The 22,677-nt window shown below is 42.9% G+C and overlaps 1 protein-coding gene across 1 annotated transcript in view; it reads left to right on the forward strand.

Moving 5' to 3' along the window:
- Window positions 1-22,677, forward strand: part of LOC109891939 (BAI1-associated protein 3) — a 38,435-nt gene continuing 15,758 nt past the window's right edge. The window contains exons 1-3 of the mRNA XM_031827393.1: window positions 1-2,462; window positions 8,558-8,710; window positions 22,353-22,440. Of these exons, the coding sequence (XP_031683253.1) occupies window positions 8,565-8,710; window positions 22,353-22,440 (234 nt within the window). The 5' untranslated portion in view covers window positions 1-2,462; window positions 8,558-8,564. The remainder of the gene's footprint in view (window positions 2,463-8,557; window positions 8,711-22,352; window positions 22,441-22,677) is intronic.

A 22,677-nucleotide genomic window follows, 5' to 3' on the forward strand; every position in this document is an offset into this window, starting at 1 on the left:
TATACCTGCTGGAGCGTGTGCTACAGGTGGGAGATGCTATGGTGACCAGCGAGCTGAGATAAGGGGGGACTTTACCTAGCAGGGTCTTGTAGATGACATGGAGCCAGTGGGTTTGGCGACGAGTATGAAGCGAGGGCCAGCCAACGAGAGTGTACAGGTCGCAATGGTGGGTAGTATATGGGGCTTTGGTGATTAAACGGATTGCACTGTGATAGACTGCATCCAATTTGTTGAGTAGGGTATTGGAGGCTATTTTGTAAATGACATCGCCAAAGTCGAGGATTGGTAGGATGGTCAGTTTTACAAGGGTATGTTTGGCAGCATGAGTGAAGGATGCTTTGTTGCGAAATAGGAAGCCAATTCTAGATTTAACTTTGGATTGGAGATGTTTGATATGGGTCTGGAAGGAGAGTTTACAGTCTAACCAGACACCTAAGTATTTGTAGTTGTCCACGTATTCTAAGTCAGAGCCGTCCAACAGCTCATACAGATCAATGCCTGGCATTGGGTCCCGTGTGGCTCAGTTGTCTTCCTGCAGCGATGGTTGTTCGATTCCCACGGGGACCAGTATGGAAAAAAAATGAAAATGTATGCTCTGGATAAATGTAAAATGTAATGGAGTGAGGGAAGATTGAATTGAGTACATTTCCATGTCACTCAATATTACATCCCATTGGTTGGTGGAACCTCTGATCCCCTGAGTGACAGCCATTAAAAGTTATTCTAGATTGTCTTCAGCTTGACCCTCATGACCGGGTTCATTCCCAAGGGAGTATGCTAGGATGTGTAAATTGAACTATTGAACCAATCGATAGACAGTTTGAAACATGTTTTTGAGAGACCTAGGAGTTGTTTCAAACCTGCATCTGATTCTTGGCTCTCCTTTCACACCACACAATTGTTGTCAATCAATCAATCACATTTATTTACAAAGCCCTTTTTACATCAGCAGATGTCATAAAGTGCTTATACAGAAACCCAGCCTAAAACCCCAAACAGCAAGCAATGCAGATGTAGAAGCAGAGTGGCTAGGAAAAACTCCCTAGAAAGGCAGGATCCTAAGAGGGAAACCTAGAGAGGAACCAGGCTCTGAGGGGTGGCCAGTCCTCTTTTGGCTGTGCCGGGTGGACATTATTGCCATTAAGGTCAGATTGTCTGGCCTACCTGAAAGATATATTGTTATTCCACAGATAGTATGCACATCGCTGAGCCTACCTTGTGTCATGCTATTTGTGTGATACATTTCGCAACACTTTTCCCCCCAGTTTTTTTTCTGAACGGTTATGAGGGAACAAACTCACAGTCAATTTTATATCTCCCAATGTTTTTAATGAATGTCTTCAGTATAACTCTGTAGGATCTCACCTCTTCTCAGTAGCCTCAGTACAAGGAGTGATCTTGAGAAATGTCAAGCCTGTAAGTTAATCACCATGTTGGACCTTAATACAAATACCATAAATGTCTATTTGGCATCTTCACTCAGTTGAGGTACACATTTATTTCATGAGTTTTGTAAGCTTTTACCAGAATGTGTATATTTTGGATCTGATTGGGAGGCAGACAGTTCCACCTCATTACCTGTTATCATGTTATAGCCTATTATTTAGAATTCCCATCCATCACAGAAGGGATCATCAACTATATTCAGTCGGGGGTCCGTTTTTTTTCTTGAGCTGATGGCCGAGGGGAAGGAACATAATTATAAATCATTTGTAGACTGCAATTTGACCCCAAGTAGCCCAAACAAATACAATATTTGACTAAAACAATCATTTCAAACCGTGCTTCCATTTGTGGGCAGTTACATGTGTCTCTCTATTATGCTTGGGAATACCTGGGAACAGATTTCCAAAATTTAAATCACTTGGAGTTGATTTCATGATGTTTTACAGTCTTTTATGTCTAATAATAAAACCACTTGGAGGCCAAATTTGGCCCGTTTACAGGTTGACTTGATAATATTTGACTTCAGGTACATATTCCATCGACTGTTCCCTGTACCAAATAAACAATAACCTGTTATGTTAATGTTGGTGTCTTTGGCTGAACACAAATATCCTTTATTATTGTATAATTTTGAAGCAATAGCAAATGATTATGACAGAAAACACAGGTAGAGCTAGCTAAATGTGACAGGTGGATCTACCCTCTTCTTCACAGAGCGTATTTCTTACATCCCTCCGCAACAGCCCGAGGCGGGGAAAGTGTGTGCCTTGACTTCCTGTGACTATATATGGAGACCACCGGTATAGCATGAGTGAAGAACAAAACATCTCCGGGAAAAATGAGAGCGTTTGTCTGTGAACAAATAAAATTAATTAACGTTTATTGCGGCCGATGACTATCTCCTATCTTAAAGAGACAAACACGTATTTTCCGTCGATTTTGTTGTGCTAAAACAGGAACTCAGAGACGCAAGCAAAAACATACGCACATCGCAACTGTGAATGAGAAAGCTACAGGTGAGCATTATTTTTCTTTATCTACAGCATTTCAACTTTATTTAGTTGCACGTATACCATCTCTATTCCATGTCTGTTTTAAAGATGAAAAGAGCACTTTGCATTATTGATTGTGTGCTGTTTCAATATGTGAACATTTTGGAGGGGGCATTTCATTGTTTTCATACCTGTTGATTTGAATTGTAACCAACTTGCGTGCATAATCAACGAATATTTGAATAAGTTGACAGATAAATATTTTATGCCATGGTAAAGCTCATGTGTATGAATGTCGTTTTTTTGACACTTATGTGCTAGTCCCCCTTTAAGTTTATTACTCTAAGAAAAAGTTGTTTATCCATCCCCTCAGAATCCTATAATATTAATTTCGGTTTTAAAATGAAATCCTAGTTAATCATGATGCTTTTGGTTGATATGTTGGTTGATTAGATTTTGACCAGAAAAAAGTACGAACGGGTGATTTCATTTCCTCAACAAGATGTTGTCTAATGGTACGCACAAATATATTATTCAGTCATTTAGTTGTAGGCTATAATTAGCCGACTATCTTTCAGAGGATCTTGTGTTCTCTAACATGCACTCTGCATGTGATCTTTTAAAGGATTTCATCCTGTTGTTCCATCTTAGTCGTTCATGTCAATAATACGTTTTGAAAAGCTACAACCTGTTCCCTGCATGGGTCAAGGCAACCCAACCTTGCTGAACTGAAACTCTTATTTGGTATGTAGAAATCATTTAAGAAACAGACAGGCAGAGATGCACACACCTTTTTTTAAATACTCAAGTATGTCTATCAATTATTATTTTCACTTAAAGGCTAGATGTGTGAATTAATAATAACTGCATAGTTACACGCATCCTTTGTAGAGCATACTTTTCCCCAATCATCCAGTCCTGCAAAATTGTCATGAAGCATAGTTTTCTGCATGAGGGATGTATTTGCCAAGGGAACCTTTCTTGTGTATATATCATGCAGTTGTCTTGGAAACTGACTAACCTGATGTAGGGATGGTTGGTGTGTTCATTATAGCAATCACTCCTGGTAACCTCCCTTTTAACTTTTAACAATACTTCTGAAAGTACCGACGCTCTCTCTCCAATAATTGTGCGATATTGGCCCTCATTTGTGAATTTCAATGAAGAGGGTTGATGCATAATCAGCCTGGTCTTTGTGGCAATACGCTCTGCACTCAGACGATTTGCATGTACCAGAGAGGTGAATGACTGTTATGCAGATTGCAGGAATATGATTTCCTTTTTTAACAAAGCTCTTTAGAGGTAAACAAAAACAAGCGGGGTCCAAAGTGTTCACTTAGAAGGAGCTCGTTAAGTATCTTAAGGAGACAAATAACTCAAACAGGTGTTGTTATATTTCCACTGCACCTAGAAAGTAATCACTTAGAGTTTTAACAATGAATTGCATTTCATCATCATGTACCCAGTGGATGCATTCAGTGAAGAAAATATTATTTCCTCCACTGAATTTTGCCTCTCCTACATGAGTAGCCTCATAGCCTGTAATTAATCCTGCATCATATTACACTAATCAAAATAATTTAACAAAATGTGCCTCTGGACACGTATCGTAAAGTCCCAAAAGACAGAAAATGCTGAATCTGATTTTCTTTTACCATTTTGGTTCACATAATTCTTAGATGTCCCCCTTGAGTTCTCTTGCGAAAATAGGTCTCTCAATCTTATACAAAGGGAACAATTACAGAATAGTAATGTTATGTCTGCACACTGCATTTACAGTGCTGTATTGAGAGTAACATTAGCACACAGTTTGATAGTGCTGTTATTTTTGGGTTATGCCTAATGTATTGTGACATGTGATTGTTTGATTGCTTGGTTCTGTAACGGTCACTTCAGTTTGTGATATGAAAAACACGGTTGATTAGAAATCACTGTCGCGGAGACATCATTCTAAACACAACAGTCACTTGAATGGTTGTTCCCACATCTATGGTTACATCTATGGCTATAAAAAATTCCATTCTTATTGATTGACAGTTTAAATCTGTCTGTGTGGTGCAGTTTCTTCCCTCAGAGCTTTGAGAAAGCCTTCTGTTGCAGGTTAGAGACTACTTGATTCTAGAGCCTAGCCCTATGAGTCACACTCTCAGCACTACTGGTGCTATAAAAAACACTGGCTAACCCTGTCTATTCCCCGCACCCCTCTCTCTCTCTCTCTCTCTCTCTCTCTCTCTCTCTCTCTCTCCTTAAACATCCAAAGAGTAACTTGTGAAAAGGTTGAGTGAGAGGGTAACATCATTTCGATGTGTCCGTATGTCAGTTTGGCCCTTATAGTAGGCCTATGTATGACTATGAGTCTAAGGATCCAGGCCCGTATTATGTTGGTTGAAGGGTTCCCCCAGTCCTTTTTTCTAAAGAGAGACGAACACGCTGTGAATCATTCATTTGTCACGTCACTCAGGATCATGGTTTTTGTAAAGGATCGAGCTCATAAGCATTTACCTTCACCATCATGCAACCTTTCATTTAATAATGAATATCCTGTCATAGTCACCATGGTTGATATTGTGTTGTGTTTGAGGTTGTGTTTGTGTTTGTATTGAGAGTTGAGTTGAGTAGCATAAAGAGGAGACCTTCATTATCTACGTAACATAACCAGTCTGTATTGTTTTGCATATCATGTAATGCATTGCATGTACCCAGTGTATTCAGAGAATAGTCCTAAAAGTAAATTCTCATTGAATAGAGAATTGTTGCTCCCTGCGGTATGCCCTTTTTCATGTGGCTCTCTAAGTAGTTTCTGCTCTATTGCCAGGTAGTAGCTTTGTATAGCCTAACTAGCACAGAAAAACTTTACCCATGCTGTAAAACAGCTCCCAGACTCTTTCCCACCAACACTGACGAATATTCACTGCCTATCGATCTCAGATGCAAAGTGTCAGTCTTATGTCAATTCTGAATTGAGCCCCCGCTGATCACCCTAACAGATTGGCTCATTGGCTGTACAGGGGCTGCTGAGAATAAGCTGCTACCGTGGAACCTCTGATTGTCATCCGGTGGTTCTGCCAAAGCCTGGAGGGGATCAGAGCCCTTATCCATCTAGACATGCACACAGATCCCAATGATACTGTAGCTATGTCTCCCCATTCCATGTGAGGAATTTTCTCTCCATGTTCAACAAGATGTGGAGCTCCCAGCCCAACACCTTCTGTCTGTCATGTCACAATGCCCAGGACTCTAGTATGGCTGTTATGTTTGTGTTGGACATAAGTGAGCCCTTGTTAAATCAATAAGTTCCTTTCCCCCCCTGATTATCTGTGATGAGCCATTCACACATGTTTCAGTCTGTGGGCCTGAGTGACCACTTGTTTGATCCATGCACAAAGGATTCATTAATCAAATAGATAGTTGTTAGTTGGGTTTGTTCCATAATGATGTTGTTTTTTGTGTGTCTTTTAATGTAATTACATTATGACAAAGCTGAAGGTCAACATGTGGATATCTTTATTATTTAATTATAATTTTCAGTGTATGTCCCAAAACCACAATAATATTGAGCAGTTACAACTGTGGAAAATGCAATTGGATTAGATAAGAAACACACACACACACACACGCACACGCACGCGCACGCACACGCACACGCACACGCACACGCACACACACACACACACACACGCACACGCACACGCACACGCACACACACACACACACACACACACACACACTAGGCCATATACAGTACAGTCCATGCACATAATCAAGTAGATCTCCCATAGCACCAAAGAAGATAATTTAAACAATCTATATTCTGAGGGACTGGCAGGACCGCCACCAAACATGGCTAAATAGATGACACTTGTGTACTAATTGATAACAACGGCATTCAAATGACATTTTCTAAATATTCCTGCCCTCTATTTTGAATATGATATCATGGCAGAATCTGTTCACTCAATCCTGAAGAAATGAGACAAAGAAAGCTTGCTGTGAGACTCCAGGGTCCCACTGATGGATACACTTTACAGCAGTAGTCTAGGCTGGCTGATGTCATTTAACCAGTAGGTTAACCTATCTATAAGGATGATAATGACATCAGCGGCAGGATGAGTCCCCAGCGACAGAATGGGAGATTTTTTTATAGATATGAGTCATAAATCCATTTTTATCTTCCTCACAATTGGCATTGGAAATAACTGTGTCATACTGGCCCCCTGGGAGTCTGATGATGGGGTATTTGCAGTCCTTTAGCCTCATTGAATACGAAACTGAGGAGATGAGAATCCAGGTGTGATCAGGACCAACTTTTGCCTCATTGGTGCTATGGTGTGATAAGTTAGCCTGGCCAGGGGAAGACTGATATAACAACATCAAGTGATTATTAATGCAGCCTGCCTCGGTAGAATTCTGTCTACCTGGATTTACCAACCCTTTTCTCTCCCTCCACCGTTACCATAGAGACCCCTCCATCCCCTAACAGCAAGGAGCCTTTTGCTGCCGGGGCTCGCTGGCTTCTCACAGGAGAAATACAGTGTTGAGCATCGCTGTCAGCCTCTGTTAAGGTTCGGGCACCTGTGATGTGTGAGAGTGAGAGTGAGTGACATTCACTTGGCTGTGAGTGTTTCCTTGGCACGTTGACTCGTTTTTTGTCACTGGGACTTAGACAGAGTGACATCCAGTTGGGAGGCCAGCCACGTCTAATTGAAATGAGCTGCTCACCTGGGAGAAGGCTTCTCCCTGACTGTGATGCTTTGCTAACTATCACCAGTCAGAGCTGAAAGTGTATACCTAACAGACAGGTATTGGATCTGAGACACAAGCAGGTAGCTGGTGTTTGTAGTTTGCTCTGTTAAAACAGCATCAGGTGTCTAATGACCTTGGGGAAACATGAAACGGTGCACACAGATGACCAATATATGAACAAATCTCTCTCACAAAAGCCTCTCCTGAGAAATGAAAGTGTGAAATGAAAACAGTACTTCTTATCATGTGGGTTTAACTATGGTGTCACTGTATAGGAAATAGTGGCATGAGATTCAAACCCACTTCATTCATAGGCAGTAACTCTTTTGACCCATATCCAAGGGGCACTGCAATCCAGAACCTTCCTCAATGGAGGCGTTATAGACATATGAATACCTACATCTATGATACTGTTCACATTCTAACTAAAAGTGCGAGGCAAGCGCACTATCTGTCTCGAACAGTTACATTGAATTAATTCCTATTACAAATATATTGTCTAGCTAGCTGTGTTATTTAATGTGTCACTTTCACTGTTTTAAGAGAAGGCAGAACACAGAGCTGCCAGTCTGCCTCTCTTCCTCTTCCCTCAGAGATGTGACAAAAGAAAAACATTTGCTGTCAGCTGATGAAAAGAATGTATATCTGTCCCCTGAAAAAACTTTGCCATCAATCAAACCCTCTCTCTTGTATACATGTAATTTCTTGTCTTTTAGTGCCTTTTAGTTTTTTCTCTACCTCTGCATTGTACTGTTGCTGCATCTACTGGTGTCAGCCACCATACAAGCTGGTCAGAGGCTGGAGAGTGACTCATACTCACTGAGGTGGAACCTAACATTGGACTTGTTCTTTAGAAGTCTCACATCGTATCACAGTTTAACTAGAACCCTTAAGACCAAAGTCAGGGATGAATTAGGCGTCTGTGATGATGATACTTCTATCTTAGCAGCACTTCTCTCTGCTACAGTAGACGGGGGTCGGTGGAGGAGGATTTGAGAGAGCATTGCTTTAATGAGAGTTATTGCAGGTAGGTTTGTCACAACAGTGGTCAACCAGCAAGTCTATGATGAAATCAACCAGCATACGATATCAGTCAGCCTTGGACAGAAATAGCACGTACCTTCTGCCATGGGTTGAGTATAATTGAGTTAAGAGGGTGTGATTACTGTGATTAACCCTGTGTTTATGTAGCCAAAGGGAAGCTCCTCAAGTGGATATATCAGATCTGTGTTAGATACTGTATATCCAACTATAGTTCAAATAAACACTGGGATAAACAATTACAAGGATTTTCAGACATTTACTGAACATTGTTGTACAACCTGACACTTGTTTTAGGCTCATGTTCATGTGAATTATTCTCCTTGTGGCCCCAGGTAGTGAATGAGCATGACGACGTTGCTGGACCTGAAGAGCAGTGTTCTGAGGCAGGTTCAGAGGAGCCAGTCTCTGAGGGGGAGGAGGGAGCCAGCAACCTCAGCAGCCAGCAGCATCCCTGTCACACACTTCCCTGACCAGTTACCTCACGGGTGAGTCTCACACACTGCCCTGACCAACTACCTCACGGGTGAGTCTCACACACTGCCCTGACCAACTACCTCACGGGTGAGTCTCACACACTGCCCTGACCAGCTACCTCACAGGTGAGTCTCACACACTACCCTGACCAGCTACCTCACGGGTGAGGCTCCCACACTACCCTGACCAGCTAACTCATGGGTGAGTCTCCAACACTACCCTGACCAGCTACCTCACAGGTGAGTCTCCCACACTGCCCTGACCAGCTAACTCATGGGTGAGGCTCAGTGGCACACAGAGGTAACAGCAGTTATAATTGCACACATGCATGTAAACATGGATATTCACTCACTCACTCACTCACTCACTCACTCACTCACTCACTCACTCACTCACTCAGGTAATAATAATAATATAGCACTTTTTATTACAAAATGGAATCTCAAAGCGCTTCCAAAGAAACTAATTATAAAAAATGGAAAGCGAAAGCTGTCTCCAGTCAGCCTTATAGGCAGTTTGAAAAGGCAGTCAGTCTCTGGTGTGGCTTGAGTGGAGAGAGTGGCATTGATGGTTAGCCAGGGAGAAAGTCAGTCTGACAGATACAGCTACAAACACAGGAACATTCAGACTGGATGAAGGAAAGGTTCCTCTGTCTCTGAGAAGAAGGCCTAGTCTGGTGCTGGGGACTATAAATATTCTGGACAAACCCAATATGTTTAATGTGTCCCTCTCCTCTACTCCAGAGATGGTCTTCCCCAAGGAGACATCAAACATCCCAAAATACCAACAGCTACATGCACAGTCAGACACTCAGTGAACGGGGAACATTGCTTTTGGGGGGAACAACACTTAGAAATACTTCAATGGTCTATCATTTATCTTTAATATGGAACTCTAGAACCTTTCATAACTTTTGTAGAAAAAGAACGACCCAAATTAATCCAATACGTGTCAACAGAATTTTCTTATGTTATTTATTAACCCATTTATTTGATTGATTAACCCCAAACTGGGATGGTTGTGATGAGCTGTCATCCTAAGGATATTGGCAGATGAATTGGCCACAGCAGAATTGACAGGCGCAGGTGAATAAATCAATTGTTTTTCCAGTCATCCTTTGGAGCGAGGCTTCTGTTTTGATTCCTCTTCAGCTGAATGTCAAAGTCAAAAGTAATGGGCATGTGAACCTTGAGGTTTCTATAGCAACCCAACAACGTCTGTTTGTTACAGCCTGCTCCTAAAATATGAACAGCTAGATGGTTAATGATGGCGCCTATTTTATTTGTGAGGGAGAAAAACACCTGTGATGCTCTTTGCAGAATTTTTTGTAATTATTACTTTGATCTGTTGAATTATCAAACACTGGCCCTTTAAAAGACTTGAGGAGCTACAGCGACACAACACTATTGATACACAGGGGAGATTGGGGTTGGTTGTCTCAGGAGTGGGTTGTCTCAGGAGTGGGTTGTCTCAGGGGTGAGTTTGTCTCAAGGGTGGGTTGTCTCAGGGGTGGATTGTCTCAGGGGTGGATTGTCTCAGGGGTGGGTTGTCTCAGGGGTGGGTTGTCTCATGGATGGGTTTGTCTCATGGGTGAGTTTGTCTCAGGGGTGGGTTGTCTCAGGGGTGGGTTGTCTCAGGGGTGGGTTATATCAGGGGTGGTTTGTCTCAGGGGTGGGTTGTCTCAGAGGTTGGTTGTTTCAGGCGTTGGTTGTATCACGGGTTGGTTGTCTCAGGAGTTGATTGTCTCTGGGGTGGGTTGTCTCAGGGGTGGGTTTGTCTCAGGGGTGGGTTTGTCTCAGGGGTGGGTTTGTCTCAGGGGTGGTTTGTCTCAGGGGTGGGTTGTGTCAGAGGTGGGTTGTCTCAGGGGTTGGTTTGTCTCAGGGATGGGTTGTCTCAGGAGTGGGTTGTCTCAGGGATGGGTTGTCTCAGGGGTGGGTTTGTCTCAAGGGTGGGTTGTCTCAGGGGTGGATTGTCTCAGGGGTGGGTTGTCTCAGGGGTGGGTTGTCTCATGGATGGGTTTGTCTCATGGGTGGGTTTGTCTCAGGGGTGGGTTGTCTCAGGGGTGGGTTGTCTCAGGGGTGGGTTGTCTCAGGGGTGGGTTGTCTCAGGAGTGGGTTATATCAGGGGTGGGTTATATCAGGGGTGGTTTGTCTCAGGGGTGGGTTGTCTCAGAGGTGGGTTGTTTCAGGCGTTGGTTGTATCACGGGTTGGTTGTCTCAGGAGTTGATTGTCTCAGGGGTGGGTTGTCTCAGTGGTGGGTTGTCTCAGGGGTGGGTTGTCTCAGGGGTGGGTTTGTCTCAGGGGTGGGTTTGTCTCAGGGGTGGGTTTGTCTCAGGGGTGGGTTTGTCTCAGGGGTGGGTTTGTCTCAGGGGTGGGTTTGTCTCAGGGGTGGTTTGTCTCAGGGGTGGGTTGTGTCAGGGGTTGGTTTGTCTCAGGGATGGGTTGTCTCAGGAGTGGGTTGTCTCAGGGATGGGTTGTCTCAAGGGTGGGTTTGTCTCAAGGGTGGGTTGTCTCAGGGGTGGATTGTCTCAGGGGTGGGTTGTCTCATGGATGGGTTTGTCTCAGGGGTGGGTTGTCTCAGGGGTGGGTTATATCAGGGGTGGGTTATATCAGGGGTGGTTTGTCTCAGGGGTGGGTTGTCTCAGAGGTTGGTTGTTTCAGGCGTTGGTTGTATCACGGGTTGGTTGTCTCAGGAGTTGATTGTCTCAGGGGTGGGTTGTCTCAGGGGTGGTTTTGTCTCAGCGGTGGGTTTGTCTCCGGGGTGGGTTTGTCTCAGGGGTGGGTTTGTCTCAGGGGTGGGTTTGTCTCAAGGGTGGGTTGTCTCAGGGGTGGATTGTCTCAGGGGTGGGTTGTCTCAGGAGTGGGTTGTCTCAGGGGTGGGTTTGTCTCAAGGGTGGGTTGTCTCAGGGGTGGATTGTCTCAGGGGTGGGTTGTCTCAGGGGTGGGTTGTCTCAGGGGTGGGTTGTCCCATGGATGGGTTTGTCTCATGGGTGGGTTGTCTCAGGGGTGGGTTATATCAGGGGTGGGTTATATCAGGGGTGGTTTGTCTCAGGGGTGGGTTGTCTCAGAGGTTGGTTGTTTCAGGCGTTGGTTGTATCACGGGTTTGTTGTCTCAGGAGTTGATTGTCTCAGGGGTGGGTTGTCTCAGGGGTGGGTTGTCTCAGGGGTGGGTTTGTCTCAGGGGTGGTTTGTCTCAGGGATGGGTTGTCTCAGGAGTGGGTTGTCTCAGGGATGGGTTGTCTCAGGGGTGGGTTTGTCTCAAGGGTGGGTTGTCTCAGGGGTGGGTTGTCTCATGGATGGGTTTGTCTCATGGGTGGGTTTGTCTCAGGGGTGGGTTGTCTCAGGGGTGGGTTATATCAGGGGTGGTTTGTCTCAGGGGTGGGTTTCCTCAGAGGTTGGTTGTTTCAGGCGTTGGTTGTATCACGGGTTGGTTGTCTCAGGAGTTGATTGTCTCAGGGGTGGGTTGTCTCAGGGGTGGGTTGTCTCAGGGGTGGGTTGTCTCAGGGGTGGGTTGTCTCAGGGGTGGGTTTGTCTCAGGGGTGGGTTTGTCTCAGGGGTGGGTTTGTCTCAGGGGTGGTTTGTCTCAGGGGTGGGTTTGTCTCAGGGGTGGGTTTGTCTCAGGGGTGGTTTGTCTCAGGGGTGGGTTGTGTCAGAGGTGGGTTGTCTCAGGGGTTGGTTTGTCTCAGGGGTGGGTTGTCTCAGGAGTTGATTGTATCATGAGTTGGTTATCACAGTGTTAATTACTCCCAATCTAATATTTTTAAGGGTGTGATGTGTGAATGTTATAATATAACTCATCCACCTGGTCAATTTGTGTCAGCATAACGAAACATTGAAGTGAGAGGAATTCATGTGTTTTTCATAAGTAAAATCAAAACGTATGTATATTGGTGCTTCCATTGTAAATGTTTCTAGGTCAAGCCATGTGGTATCTAGCATCTTAACTCGGTTTTTACATGTAAGAGTCTATCTGGGAAGAACACCTTTTTATATACTGGCGCTGTTGAGTGGAACAAACTGCCACAGCAACTCAAAGCCATGTCGACCATAACGTCATTTAAAAAGAATGTCATAAGCTGGCTAATGATCGACCAATAGAAAACATGATGTCTGTATGCAATGCTCTAGGCTATGACAATGTCGTCCTGTCTTTTGTTTTGTTATGTGTTATATGCCTAGTAGCCTAGGCCTACTATGTCTGTTTTGTGTCATCTTTAGAAGATAGACAGTGCATTTACTATCTATCTATCTACCTATCTACCTACCTACCTACAGTTGAAGTCGGAAGTTTACATACACTTAGGTTGGAGTCATTGAAACTCGTTTTTCAACCACTCCACAAATTTCTTGTTAACAAACTATAGTTTTGGCAAGTCAGTTAGGACATCTAGTTTGTGCATGACACAAGTCATTTTTCCAACAACTGTTTACAGACAGATTATTTCATTTATAATTCACTCTATCACAGTACCAGTGGGTCAGAAGTTTACATACACTAAGTTGACTGTGCCTTTAAACAGTTTGGAACATTTCTGAAAATTATGTCATGGCTTTAGAAGCTTCTGTTAGGCTAATTGACATAATTTAAGTCAATTGGAGGTGTACCTGTGGATGTATTTCAAGGCCTACCTTCAAACTCATTGCTTGACATCATGGGAAAATCAATAGAAATCAGCCAAGACCTCAGAAAAATGTAGACCTCCACAAGGCTGGTTCATCATTGGGAGCAATTTCCAAACTCCAAAAAGTACCATGTTCATCTGTACAAACAATAGTACGCAAGTACAAACACCATGGGACCACGCAGCCGTCATACCGCTCAGGAAGGAGACACGTTCTGTCTCCTAGATATGAACGTACTTTGGTGTGAAAAGCGCAAATCAATCCCAGAACATCAGCCAAGGACCTTGTGAAGATGCTGGAGGAAACAGGTACAAAAGTATCTATATCCACAGTAAAACGAGTCCTATATCGACATAACCTGAAAGGCCGCTCAGCAAGGAAGAAGCCACTGCTCCAAAACCACCATAAAAAAGCCAGACTATGGTTTGCAACTGCACATGGGGACAAAGATCTTACTTTTCGAGAAATGTCCTCTGGTCTGATAGGACTGTTTGGCTATAATGACCATCGTTATGTTTAGAGGAAAAACGCCGATGCTTGCAAGCCGAAGAACACCATCACAACCGTGAATCACGGGGGTGGCAGCATCATGTTGTGGGGGTTCTTTGCTGCAGGAGGTTCTAGTGTACTTCACAAAATAGATGGCATTATGAGGATGGAAAATTATGTGGATATATTGAAGAAACATCTCCAGACATTAGTCAGGAAGTTAAAGCTTGGTCGCAAATGGGTCTTCCAAATGGACAATGACCCCAAGCATACTTCCAAAGTTGTGGCAAAATGGCTTAAGGACAACAAGGTCAAGGTATTGGAGTGGCCATCACAAAGCCCTGACCTCAATCCTATAGAAAAGTTGTGGGCAGAAGGAATGGGCCAAAATTCACCCAACTTATTGTGGGAAGATTGTGGAACGCTACCCAAAACATTTGACCCAAGATAAACAATTTAAAGGCAATGCTAACAAATACTAATTGAGTGTATGTAAACTTTTGACCCACTGGGAATGTGATGAAAGAAATAAAAGCTGAAATAAATCATTCTCTCTACTATTATTCTGATATTTCACATTCTTAAAATAAAGTGGTGATCCTAACTGACCTAAGACAGAGAATTTTTACTAGGATCAAATGTCAGGAATTGTGAAAAACTGAGTTTAAATGTATTTGGTTAAGGTGTATGTAAACTTCCGACTTCAACTGTATCTACCTACAGTGCATTCGGAAAGTATTCAGACCAATTTACTTTTTTCACATTTTGTTACGTTACAGCCTTATTCTAAAATTGATCAAATTCAATGTGTTCTTCATCAATACCCCATATTGACAAAGCTAAACAGTTTTTTAGACATTTTTGCTAATTTATGACATTTTTTAAACTGAACTTATTTACTTAAGTATTCAGACCCTTTGCTATGAGACTTGAAATTGAGCTTAGGTGAGTCCTGTTTCCATTGATCATCCTTAAGATGTTTCTACAACTTGATTGGAGTCCCTCTGTGGTAAATTCAATTGATTGGATGTGATTTGGAAAGGCACACACCTGTCTATATAAGGTCCCACAGTTGACAGTGCATGTCAGAGCAAAAAACAAGTGATGAGGTCGAAGGAATTGTCTGTAGAGGTCCGAAACAGGATTGTGTCAAGGCACAGATCTGGAGAAAGGTACCAAAAAATGGTTGCAGGATTGAAGGTCTTCCATCATTCTTAAATGGAAGAAGTTTGGAACCATCAAGACTCTTCCTAGAGCTGGCCGCCCGGCCAAACTGAGCAATCGGGGGAGAAAGGCCTTGGTCAGGGACATGACCAAGAGCCTGTTGGTCACTCTGACAGAGCTCTAGAGTTCCTCTGTGGTGATGGGGGAACCTTCCAGATGGACACCTTCCTCTGCAGCACTCCACCAATCAAGCCTTTATGGTAGATTGGTCGGACTGAAGCCACTCCTCAGTTAAAGGCACATGACAGCCCGCTTGGAGTTTGCCAAAAGTTACATAAAGGACTCTCAGACCATGAGAAACAAGATTCTCCGGTCTGATGAAACAAAGATTGAACTCTTTGGCCTGAATGCCAACCATCACGTCTGGAAGAAACCTGGCACAATCCCTACGGTGAAGCATGGTGGTGGCAGCATCATGCTGTGGGGATGTTTTTCAGCGGCAAGGTCTGGGAGGCTAGTCAGGATCGAGGGAAAGATGAACGGAGCAAAGTACAGAGAGATCCTTGATTAAAACCTGCTCCAGAGCGCTCAGGACCTCAGACTTGGGAGAAGGTTCACCTTCCAACAGGACAACAACCCTAAGCACACAGCCAAGACAACACAGGAGTGGCTTCGGGACAAATCTGTGAATGTCCTTGAGTGGCCCAGCCAGAGCCCAGAATGGACCTGATCGAAGAGAGAACTGAAAATAGCTGTGCAGCAATGTTCCCCATCCAAACTGACAGAGCTTGAGAGGATCTGCAAAGAAGAATGGGAGAAACTCCCCAAATAGAGGTGTGCCAAGCTTGTAGCGTCATACCCAAGAAGACTCGAGGCTGTAATTGCTGCCAAAGTTGCTTGAACAAAGTACTGAGTAAAGGGTCTGAATACTTTTGTAAATTTGATATTTCAGTTATTTTTTATTTTTTATAAATTAGCAACAATTTCTAAAAAACCTGTTTTGCTTTGTCATTATGGGATATTATGTATAGATTGATGCAGGGAAAAAAACAATGTAATCAATTTTAGAATAAAGCTGCTACGTCTGATTTACATTGGGGGGTTAGGGGGTTGGTTGTCATTATCAACTCCATTATAATACATCCCAAGCTCTTTTGTGCTTTTTTGGTTGTTGTGCTTTTAGCTTCCTTCATTGCCTCTCTTTCACAAATATAATTTCTGTCACACACCCACACACGCACACATGAATGTGCAAACACACGCATACACAAACACACATTTACTTAAAATGTCGTATGGTATTCTCACGGCATAAAAAGCTTAATTTTGTTAGGAATATTGTTTATTCAAAGAAAGGCTTTGCTATTTCTAATACTCTGTATCCTATATAGCTTAATTTCCTGTTACAAAAGGAATGAGCTGGTAGCGAACAACCAACCTCATACTGTGACATCCAGTGTGTTTGATGGCTTATAACTCCATGTTGGAATAAGATCAAACAGTACTATTGCCGCATTTTTCAAGTTTCTCAAGCAAAGGTCTTTTAAGGGAGTATGCGAGCACACTCGTTCGGTTCGACCGAGGCATGCTGACACCTTAAAATCTTACTAGGCTAGGGGGTGCTATTTTCACATCCAGATGAAAAGTGTGCCCAAAGTAAACTGCTTGCTACTCAGGCCCAGAAGCTAGGATATGCATATTATTAGTAGACTTGGATAGAAAACACTCTGACGTTTCTAAAACTGTATGAATTATGTCTGTGAGTATAACATAACTAATTTGGCAGGCGAAATCCAGAGGACAAACTATTCAGGAAAAAAAACATTTGAGGTCACTCTCTTTTCAATGGGGTTTCTATGTGGATCTACATTTCTAAGGCACTTGCTTGCAGTTCCTATCGCTTCCACTGGATGTCAACAGTCTTTAGAAATTGGTTGATGTTTTTCCTTTGAGAAATGAAGAAGTAGGACTGTTCAGATCGAGGATTGAGTCTAGTGTACTGTTGTGGTTGGGGCGCACATCCTGAAAGCTCACTCCACTCTGTTTTTATCCGCTATTGAACACAGTTTATCCCGTCTCAAATTTGATTGATTATTTACGTTAAAAAATACCTAAAGTTGTATTGGGAAAGTTGTTTGAAATGTTTGGACAAAGATTACAGGAAACGTATTAGATATTTTGTAGTCATGTTACGCGAGTTGGAACCGGTGTTTTTCTGGATCAGACGGGCCAAATAAATGGACATTTTGGAGATATAACGATGGAATGAATCGAACAAAAGGACCGTCTGTGATGTTTGTGGGGCATTTTGGAGTGCGAACAGAAGAAGCTCTTCAAAGGTACGGCATGAATTATTTAGTTATTTCTTAGTTTTGTGTCAACGCTGGCGGGATGAAATATGATTGTCTGTGTTTGTTTGATGGGGTGCTGTCCTCAGATAATCGCATGGTTTGCTTTCGCCATAAAGCCTTTTTGAAATCGGACACCGTGGCTGGATTAACAAGACGTTAAGCTTTATTTTGACATATTGCATGTGTATTTTCAAGAATGTTAAATATTTAAAATTCTGTAGTTTGAATTTGGCGCCCTGCACTTTCACTGGATGTTGGTCAGGTGGGACGGTAGCGTCCCATCTAGCCTAGAGAGGTACTGGTGTTGAGAAATACACACGAGTAAAAAATAGGTGTGATAATCAACCCCGGTCTCCCCTTTATCAACCCAGTTATGGGAGATGAATTGGATCAGTATAACATCAATCTGACCCGTTGATTTGCACTGAAAATGTGACATTCGGTTCGCGCCCAGGCTCTGTCGTAACCGGCCGCGACCGGGAGGTCCGTGGGGCGACGCACAATTGGCCTAGCGTCGTCCGGGTTAGGGAGGGTTTGGCCGGTAGGGATATCCTTGTCTCATGGCACACCAGCGACTCCTGTGGTGGGCCGGGTGCAGTGCATGCTAATTAAGGTTGCCAGGTGCACAGTGTTTCTTCTGACACATTGGTGCGGCTGGCTTCCGGGTTGGATGCACGCTGTGTTAAGAAGCAGTGCGGCTTGGTTGGGTTGTTTATCGGAGGATGCATGACTTTCATCTCTCCCGAGCCCGTACGGGAGTTGTAGCAATGAGACAAGATAGTAGCTACTAAACAATTGGATATCATGAAATTGGGGAGAAAAAAAGGGGTAAAAAAAGGAAGAAAATGTGACATTCTCCATCCCGCAATCATTTTGTGCCTACCTGGACTGCAATGAGAGAGTTTATAATTAGAACTGGCCCCTGTGTCCCCATGATGGCTCTAAATGATCACTCACTCTATCACCACTTGGAGAGAAGAAGGAGGAGGGAGTGGTAGAGGGAGATGGAGGAAGGAGATAGAGAGAGACTTGTCTTCCTCTGCCAGGTCATCATCTCCCACTGAAGACTGCTAGAGAGAACCCTGAGTGAAGTCTGACTGAGCCGCTGGACGCTCGTCATTAGGTTGCATGAAAGCCTGTTTGTGTCCTTTATTAGCCATAGAGAGGGATAGATAGAGAGCCGACACCTATGATCCACACTGGCGCTCATTAATACCAAGGATGCAAATGAGGCATGGCTAAAGCACCCGTGTCCGACCCAGTGTAGACGACCCAGGGTGTAAATTACCCAGATGGGCGTCTGACGTAACGTCAGTTCCAGGTCAGAGTCACACACATGGGGGAAAAGATTATAAGCAGTTGTTTCTTCAGTCAGAACTAAATAATCACAATGTAGCTTCTCATCCATGGATGGAAGGAAGTCATTATATGTTAGTCGTGCATAAAGAGACATCACATGTAGGAAGTACTGTAGATCCCCAGTGAAGAAATGTACCCTGAAGTGGAGATTATTAACCAATAGACAGACATTTCCTGAGGGTGATTGTATTTTCCGATGACGAGGACATGCTCTTTTCAAAGTCCTGTCTTCACCTTAAACACGAGCCATCATTATTCAGGCATTATCAAATGATTCCAAGCTCATTGATTTGTAACACCATTAGAGGGATTTTAATTGTCAAGAACATTGAATGTCTTAATTCATTATCATTAATATTAAAGAATGCAAAAAAGACCGGAACACTCACAACTAGCAAACATTCTCTATGTGGTGTTTTGGGAAATACTTTCTGAAGCTTTGAAGCTGCATCCTCATAACCCTTGGGATGTCTATTCATATGGAGACACAGGCTATGGAAGATACATGTAAGAGAAAATGTTTATTTTGTTTAAAAAAATACAAAAAATGTATGTCATGTTTCAGCATATACCCAAACACATGAAGTATTCCTCTGTATTCATCTGTATATGTTCGTCTGAGTCTGCATGTCTAGTTGCCTGTTTCAGCTCATAATTCACCTTTTAGACAGCAAAACATGAGCAAAGATTTTGAATAAATATTCAAAATAAAATGGAATATTAATAATAAACTGTTTTGGAAGAAGCTGTTTCCTAGCAACATAAAATGGTGTGTGTGCGTGTGTGTGTGTGCGTGTGTGTGAGAGAGAGATAGAGAAAGGGAGGAGGGAGACTGAGAGGGAGAGAGAAAGAGTGACTGACTCACACAGACCCCTATAATTTGTGATTGTGGGTTTTTCTTAATCATACAAATCTTCAAAGAGAATCCAGACATCAGAAAATACACTTACAAAGGTTAAAAGCGAAAGGTGCCGCTGGTACACTGAACACTGAGCCAATGTCTTGTTTTGGATACATAGTGTTAAATGTTGATAGACTCAAATAACCTATTTAATCACCATATGACTCATGATGTAACCAACCTGTTAACAAAGCAGACAAGCTTGGCATGCCTTCATGCTGCTTCACAAAAATGTCAGGCTAGCTGTCAGATATGAAAGTACCTGTTTAATGGGGCAGACACATTACAAGACTACCATTTTCCAACGTAAATAAAATATCTGTACCTTGAATTCTGTCACTGTATTGAAGGAATGTTTTTCATGCTCATTAATTAGATTTCGACAGAAATGAGCTATTTTAGCTCTTTGGGGATCCTGTCAAGCTTCCATTGTAAAGACAGACAGACATCCTCATTCCTCTGTCATCCTCGTCCCGTACTAAACGTACCCTGGCCACAAATAATCAGCGGTGTTATACCACCCACTACCTCCTGCTCCCTGGAGACATTGTCTCAGACAGGGGCGTTGAATGCAATGCATGGGTAGATCAGTGGGAGCTGTGTCGGCTGCCACCAGACTGCCGCCACCAGACTGCCATGCACCCGCTGTGATGTGACAGGCAGCGCTAATAAAGGTGCGTGACTGAGAGGGGGCCATGTGGACAGCTCCTCTGTCCTCTCTCTGCATAATGAGACAGGGGGTCTGGGCTAGGAGACAGGTGGGGGGCAGGGGGGGTGGGTTGGAGGTATCAGGCTTGTATTGTTGCTCCTGGAGCTCTGCCACACAACTCATTCCAGAACACTCCTCTAGTCTGGGAAGGGAGGAAAAGAGGGGAGGGGGGTATTCCCAAGGTGTTCAGCTGTCCCAGTGAATCCCTCCGCCACGAATGTGCCTCCATCACCATGGCGACTGGGGCTATGAAATTAGCAAGTGGCAGGAGTCCAGGAGTTCACCAGCTCAGAGAGAGAAAAAATGGAATGTATTTTGTATCTTCCCTGGATTAGAATAACGTTCTATGGCAGACATGGTAGAGTGGCTTTGAATCTTTGTTGAGCTTCATATTTTTGCTATTACTCAAGGGAGCACAGCAACTCCCAAGGACCAGTGAGATGATTCTTATTGAATGATTCACCACTGAGATGGGCTGCTTTCTCACCTTCTATCCACTGTCTGTTTATACTGGTCTTAGGCTACCAATAATTCCCAGAAACACACGTTATTTAAGTGATAATGCCAGAGAAGCTGTTATTTGGAGGATATATTGGCACGGGTGTTGTTAGGCCCGAGACTAAGTTGGAGGCTGGCAAACTGTGCCAATATATCCTCCAACCACCGGCTTTGAGGGCATTATCACTTTTATACAAATCAAATAATAATGACATATTTTCATTCAAAACTTTATTTTGATGAATTTATTCATACTATTTCATCCTCCCACAGGATATCGTCCCGAAACAAATCTAGGGTTGCTACCCAAGCCGGCTGGTCGTTCGTTCTATTGGCTTGGTTGCCAGGGATGCGACCCAGCCAGTCGTTCAGTCTTTTTGTTCTGTATCTATGGACCAGTCGTTCGTTCTAAATGTTCCATTGCCATACTGGCTGGAAACGTTCTTATCCCTTGCTTGCTAGCTGGCCAACGACGACTAACTTACAGTCACGTCAAACAGTACAGACAGAATAACAATAGCAATTTGTTTATACTGTTTTCTAGTGACATTTAACAATGAGCTAATGAGGCACGATTTCGCTGGCATAGAAAATGTGCTCTCTCGTTAGGACACAGTTGTTTAGAGGAGCTAGCCAACAACACAGCTAACACAGTAACTTGAAACTGAAGCTGGAAAGACTGCAAACTAGCTGCACTTAATTTCGTTTTATCTTTTCTCAATTTACATTTATTTGTATATATCCATAAAAAAGGATGCCAGCTGATTCATGATTTAGACTGGCTGAGAAACGCTGCCTGCCTCTCTCTCTCATCCCGACTCCCAACCCCTACATGTGCATTACTATTGGACAGTTGGAGATCGAATTTGAACATTGAAACAATGTTGCAAATGTTGGAGAGACAGACAGTAAAGTTTAAACAAATCTTAGTAACGTTTAAACAAATCTAAATGTTAGTCTAAAAGAAATGTGAGATAATGTCTAGATGCTTTTTATAGTGGAAATCAAGTGTATAACTTCCTTGCCTGGGATGATGAGACAGTGGATTGTGCAGTCAGATGGAACAGAATAAATAGACGTCATAGATTTAGCCAGTGGTAATTTTTGGAATAGACACCGTCTGGAATGCGCTTTTAACCAATCAGCATTCAGGATTAGACCCACCCGTTGCATAATAACAGACAATTCCCCTCAGATTTGTTGCTGCAGGAGGGAATGTCTGTCTAGTCTAGTGAAAGACATGGGCTACTGAATCATATATAATGTAACAGTTTGTTCATGATACTCTTCTATATGTGTTGCTGGTTGTGATTGACAGCTCAGCATTAGGTCTCCTTTAGTCTTTTGCTAAATGGAAACCAAGCATAATAAAGCTAATCCACATTTACTAAGGACGATAGAAGCATCTGTGAGTAACAGTGTTTACTGAGGAGTTAAGAAAGCGTTTCTCTATATAGACCCTTTAGGACAGTTTTCTTTCTATAAACTTAACAGAAAATTAACAGAATGTGTCAAATGAGAATTGAATTGACAGTGTTATCTCTCTGTATGTTTTACAGGCTGTCTGAGGGGAATGGAGAGTTCTTTGTGCGTATGAATGGCATCCTTCAGAAACAAGAGAATCTGCTGCGTGCTGCCCAGGCTGAGGTAAACCCTAAACCTCCTTATGTTTATTTAAAGGGGCAGTGCATTCTAAAACGTGATTTACTTGTAAAAAAAATATTTCCATTCTATGAGGTTGAAATAACAGTCTGAAATTGTGAAAAGTATGATAATGCCCTTTTTAGTGTTGGAGCTTTAAAAAACGAACTAACAAAAACAAAAAACTAACTAACTAACAAAAAAACTACTGGAATTTCAGCCTGTTCAGGTGGGATGGAGTTT

This window comes from Oncorhynchus kisutch, linkage group LG6 (assembly GCF_002021735.2).
Source record: "Oncorhynchus kisutch isolate 150728-3 linkage group LG6, Okis_V2, whole genome shotgun sequence".
Classification (NCBI taxonomy): Eukaryota; Metazoa; Chordata; class Actinopteri; order Salmoniformes; family Salmonidae; genus Oncorhynchus; species Oncorhynchus kisutch.